Source organism: Carassius auratus, chromosome 5 (genome assembly GCF_003368295.1).
Source record: "Carassius auratus strain Wakin chromosome 5, ASM336829v1, whole genome shotgun sequence".
NCBI classification, from domain to species: Eukaryota; Metazoa; Chordata; class Actinopteri; order Cypriniformes; family Cyprinidae; genus Carassius; species Carassius auratus.
In genome coordinates, this window is record NC_039247.1 from 2,607,369 (window position 1) to 2,613,208 (window position 5,840).

Consider the following 5,840-nt stretch of genomic DNA (forward strand, 5'->3'; position numbering starts at 1 on the left):
CGTCGGGTGTGAATGACAATGCGTAACTTGGGTAAATTTACAGACACTGTGGACGTGAGAGTCGAGAGATATTTATTTATTTATTTAAATTCTAATATAAATTACTTTATTGGGCATGACAACTCATTGATGGCATGGTCGTAATAAAAACATACGGGCTTTACTGAAAACATTCGGGGCTCCAGCCCCCTTAGCCCACCCCTAACGCCGCCCCTGGTACACAGTCTTGTACCTTTGACTTTTTTCACTCGAAATGATATGTTGTATGCTTATGAGTTCAGCCTTAGCTGGTTCTTTTTCTTTCAATTTTTTTGGCAGTTGGAAACTAACTTTATTAATGCATTAACGCCACCTTCTGGACTCGTTTACCATAGCTGGTTATCCTCAGACATGCTCTAAAACTCTTTAGATACGGAATTTTCCGAAAGTCAATGGGAGAAATGAATGGAAAATTTACTTCCGGCACCAAAGCTCTCTCGGGGTGTGGGTGGGACTAATGCTCTATACCGCAAATGAACTGTTGGGTGGTAGACGTGGCTGTTGACCAATCAGCGCATAGACACGCCTCCTCCTCGTGATTCTGATTGGATGTTCGACCCGTACTAATACCGCGCCGCTTACTTCCGTACTCTCTTTCTTTCACGCGTCCTGACCGTAAGGTGAGGTGTAGTCGTCTTGTGCGGCTTTCTGTGTTTTACACTATATTTCTGACCGCATGAGTTCTTCAGAAGTAATGAATGTGTGAAGAATCGCTAGTGTACCTCATTAGCACCCAACCAGTGCATAAAAATAGTTTGAGGAAGAAGTTAGCATTAGCCTATTAGCATAGGCCTGCGCGCCACGTGTTTTCATATTTTATTAGCTCTGTTATATGACTGTGTGTTATATTCTGTGCAGTGTGTGTCGAGATTATTACAGCAGGTCATCTACAGTCCAGCTGTGTCCGTGCTGGCCGGTCGTTCCCCCTGCTCAAATAAACCTGTTTCCTTCTATCCCTGTCCGTCTGCATCCCACGACTCACAGGGACGCTGGTCTCAGACACTTATCCAAATTAAGACCAAAAGAAGATAATTAAAGCACTGTTGTTTTAATGCATATGCTCTTAAAATGTTTCCAGATAGAACTCTTTGACTTTGGCATAAAATGTGTCTAAGTAACAATTTAGCTCTTTGGTATATATTTAATCCATGGCTTACTAGTAGATCTTATAAAAAAGGAAGACTTTTGGACTAGCTCAATATCTCAAAACTGCTTCAAGGTGACAAAATGCATGTCTAAATGTCTTTAAATACTGTGATCCCCAGATTTTTCAGTCTTGTCTTTAAACCGGCTGTTCCCCGATCCTTGGAAGCACTGTCAAGATGCCCAGGGAAGACAGGACCACGTGGAAGTCCAACTATTTCCTGAAGATCATCGTGAGTTTTCTGTGCTTTTATAAGAGTTCCAGCAGGTCATCTACAGTCCAGCTGTGTCCGTGCTGGCCGGTCGTTCCCCCTGCTCAAATAAACCTGTTTCCTTCTATCCCTGTCTGTCTGCATCCCACGACTCACAGGGACGCTGGTCTCAGACAAGAGTTATGAACACATGCATTAGTCCTTGCAGGATTAAACTTGACACCATATGTAGTTTTTTTTTTTTTTATGTTTGATTTCCACCTTCTCTAACTTTATAATAATGCTAAGCCATAATTTTTTTTTTTTTAAACCTTTTTAATACATTTTTAAAGTGAATCTCAAATACTTAACTGTCGCTACTCTCTTACTTGAATCAAATGTAAAAATTGGTAAACGTTGTCTATTTAGTTTGGAGTTTATTTTTTATGGAGGAGAGTTCTTGGATCATGATTCCCATCAGGTTGTTGTGTTTCTGACATGTCTTTCCTCTTGTTTACAGCAACTGCTGGATGACTTCCCCAAGTGTTTCATCGTGGGTGCAGACAATGTGGGCTCCAAGCAGATGCAGACCATCCGTCTGTCCCTGCGGGGCAAGGCCGTCGTGCTCATGGGCAAAAACACCATGATGAGGAAGGCCATCCGCGGCCACCTGGAGAACAACCCGTCTCTGGAGAGGTGTGGTGTCCGGCTGGGTCCAATGATGACCCACGGTAGACCAAGTCTTTAAAGAGTGCAGTCTGTTTAAAGTGATGACACCGCCCCACTTTAATATTCATTTGTAATATTCAAAAGTCATTTTCACGGTTTTGTGCATCATCTGAAAAGCCACAGAATATTTGAGAGCGTTTACGCTCATAGATATTAAAAGGAATACTTTTTTTCTTTTTTAAATAGTCATTAAAGTCAAAGCTGCTTTCACCGCTTTTATTAATGTGCATTTAAGCCAATGAATGCAACTTGAGATTGAATTTTTTAGCATTTAATTTGAAGTGAATCTGGAATGTAAGCATTAGTCCTTCTCTCACTCATCAGGCCGTTATAAATGAGCTTTAACCCAGAGATGCAGGATCAGTTATGGGCCGGCTGTGTCAGTGCTGGTTTGTCGTTCCCCCTGCACAAATAAACCTGTTTCCTTCTATCCCTGTGTGTTTACATCCCACAGCTCACAGGGACGCTGGTCTCAGACATTCTGCATCAGACACGTGTCTGAACATCAGTTTTAATAATTCGAGGTGAATGTTTGACCTTCTCCCGTGTGTTTCAGGCTGCTCCCTCACATCCGTGGGAACGTGGGCTTCGTCTTCACCAAGGAGGATCTGACTGAGATCCGGGATCTGCTGCTGGCAAACAAAGTGAGCGTCACTGAGCGACTGAATGTCTGAGGCTCTTCAGGGGGTGAATGCATCTCTTTATGAAGCTGTTGTTGTATTGTGCTGATAGGTGCCCGCTGCTGCCCGTGCTGGAGCCATCGCCCCGTGTGAGGTGACCGTCCCCGCTCAGAACACCGGACTCGGTCCGGAGAAGACCTCCTTCTTCCAGGCTTTGGGAATCACCACCAAGATCTCCAGAGGAACCATTGAGATCCTGGTGAGTTGCAGGAAAGGGCTACTACTGTATTCTCCTGTAGCTCACACGGAGCAGCATAGAGCGCCCTCTTGTGGCTGTAGACTAAGGTTTTCTCTTGGTTCTAAATGTGACTTATAGTCCAGTGTGACTTACCCTATGTTTTTTTTTTTTTTTTTTTTTTTTTTTAACACAGGTATTTTTGGACTGCTACTTATACTTAGGTGTGACTTGATTACCATATTTTTCGGACTACAAATCTGGTTTTCAGTTACAATTTTGGTTTCCAATGAATATATATTTTTTTATTAACCATTTTATATTATACTTTTTTGTTTTTTGGAAATTTAAGTTATTTCTTTAAAATATTTTTGAATTTAATTTGTAATGAAGACATTTTAGAATAAAGTAGTTTTTTTTGTTGTTTATTTTATTTGCCAATTTAAATTTAATTAAATTTAAGACTTTTTTTAATTTGATTTGCTAATTTAATTACAAAAAGGTTTAAATTTGTATTAAATTAAGACATTTTCTAAAAATTTGATTTGTTTAAATTTTATTCTAATTCATTTTTTTTTTTGGATGATTGTTTCTGGTCTTTTAAAAAGTTTTGAAGATTTTAGATTTTTATAATTTAAATTTAGAATATATACACTTATTTAAGATTACTTTAATCAATGCAGTTGTGCTTTATAAAATAGAGATTTGTGTATTTTATTTTAATAAACTTTTATACACTTCTATTTTCATTAAATTTATTTATATACATTTGACCAAATTTAGTCAAGGAAAACCTTTTTTTTTTCTTCAATGCATGTTCCCAGTCATTGGATCATCACACTAATGGTGATTTTATGAATTCAGCTGTTAACTTGTTCAAGTTTAAGCGTTTGAGCCTCGGCTGTCTGCAGGATCAGTTATGGGCCGGCTGTGTCAGTGCTGGTTTGTCGTTCCCCCTGCACACATGAACCTGTTTCCTTCTATCCTTGTGTGTTTACATCCCACAGCTCACAGGGACGCTGGTCTCAGACACGTCTGAATTTGTTTATAATGCTAAACAGTGTCCTGTTGTGTCCACAGAGCGACGTTCAGCTGATCAAACCTGGAGACAAGGTGGGCGCCAGCGAGGCCACGCTGCTCAACATGCTGAACATCTCGCCCTTCTCTTTCGGGCTGATCATCCAGCAGGTGTATGATAACGGCAGCGTCTACAGCCCCGAGGTGCTGGACATCACTGAAGACGCCCTGCACAAGAGGTTCCTGGAGGTCAGTGCGGTTCACGCTGCTCATGTGTTGGGGTTTGACCTGAAAGATGCTCAAGATGATGCTGGATCTCAGTCGTGTGTATTAGAGAAGATGCAGGATCAGTTATGGGCCGGCTGTGTCAGTGCTGGTCTGTCGTTCCCCCTGCACACATAAACCTGTTTCCTTCTATCCTTGTGTGTTTACATCCCACAGCTCACAGGGACGCTGGTCTCAGACATCTGATAAAGCTAAATTAAAATTAAGTGTATATACTTTAATTTTTTTATTTGTTTATAAAATTATAAATCTTAATTGATATATGTACTTATGTATTAAAAATACACTTTTATATTTAGCATATAAATTATGAGAATATTGCAAACGGATGTAATTTAATTCAAATTTCTCATTCAGAAATATACATTTATTAAATGTAATGTAAAAAGCTTAAATGTAATTTTTAAAGTCTATTTAATATTTTCCATTTTAGTTTCACCCATTAATTTTAAAGTGAAATGTTTTGTAAATTAAAATATCAAACCGGTTTAATGCAAACTGCTCGATCTACACTGTCTAAATAGGAAGCTGTTTTAAGTTAAAAAGTTAATTTTAATGGTCTCATCTCCACTGGTGTTTATTCCCTGCCGTCTGTGTAACTCGTCCATCTCTTCTCTGTTCAGGGTGTGAGGAACATCGCCAGTGTGTGTCTGCAGATCGGATACCCGACGCTCGCCTCCATCCCTCACTCCATCATCAATGGATACAAGAGGGTCCTGTCTGTCGCCGTGGAAACGGACTACTCCTTCCCATTGGCCGAGAAGGTAGAGCTCAGTTCTGTCAGTCTGAATCTGTTGGGATGAACAGCCTTAATGTGGACGCTTTATCTCACATATGGTTTTTCTTCACTGGTGCTAAGAGCGTGTGTTTTGTCTTCCACAGGTCAAGGCCTATCTGGCTGATCCCACTGCTTTCGCGGTCGCTGCTCCGACTGCTTCGGCTGCGGTGGAGAAATCTGCAGCTCCTGCGGCTAAAGAGGAGGCTCCCAAAGAAGAGTCCGAGGAGTCTGACGATGACATGGGCTTTGGCCTGTTTGATTAAACTGCTGTCAACATCAGTGTCAGTTTTACATCAATAAAACATCTGGAAACATCAGTTGTGACTCCATTTTATTCACTTAGAGCAGTGGTTTTCAACCTGTGGGCCACGGCCCCCTAAATGGGTTGCATCCCAGGCATCTGGTATCCAGGAACACAACATAACTTCTTATAATGCAAATAAGTCCCATTTATTTAGAACCAAGATAAAACATTACCACATTACTTAGTAAAATGTGATGTCACAGTTTAATAGCACCATGTTTGCACTTAATGCTCAAGGTGTCTGCAGTTTTATGACAAAACCGACATTACAACTACTGTATTTCCCGGACTACAAATAACTTTTTTTTTTTTTTTTTTCCATAGTCTTAACTGGTCCTGCGACCTAAAATTAATTTGAAATAAAACGAGAAAACGCGTCTACAGCCGCGAGAGGGCGCTCTGTTTTCAGTGAGTAGCACACAGCGCCCTCTCGCGGCTGTAGACGGTAATGGTGCTATCGAACGGTCACTCATCACATTTTACAAAGTAATGCTGATTT

The 5,840-nt window shown here is 40.5% G+C and overlaps 1 protein-coding gene across 1 annotated transcript; it reads left to right on the forward strand.

Annotated features, from left to right (window-relative positions):
* Positions 1 to 534: 534 nt before the first annotated feature.
* On the forward strand, positions 535 to 5,354 carry LOC113070787 (60S acidic ribosomal protein P0). The gene is made up of 8 exons (XM_026244234.1): positions 535 to 659; positions 1,305 to 1,415; positions 1,894 to 2,069; positions 2,659 to 2,746; positions 2,835 to 2,981; positions 4,038 to 4,223; positions 4,883 to 5,023; positions 5,142 to 5,354. The coding sequence occupies exons 2-8, from the start codon at positions 1,362 to 1,364 to the stop codon at positions 5,298 to 5,300; spliced, it is 951 nt and encodes a 316-aa protein (XP_026100019.1). The 5' UTR covers positions 535 to 659; positions 1,305 to 1,361; the 3' UTR covers positions 5,301 to 5,354.
* The last annotated feature ends 486 nt before the right edge of the window (positions 5,355 to 5,840 follow it).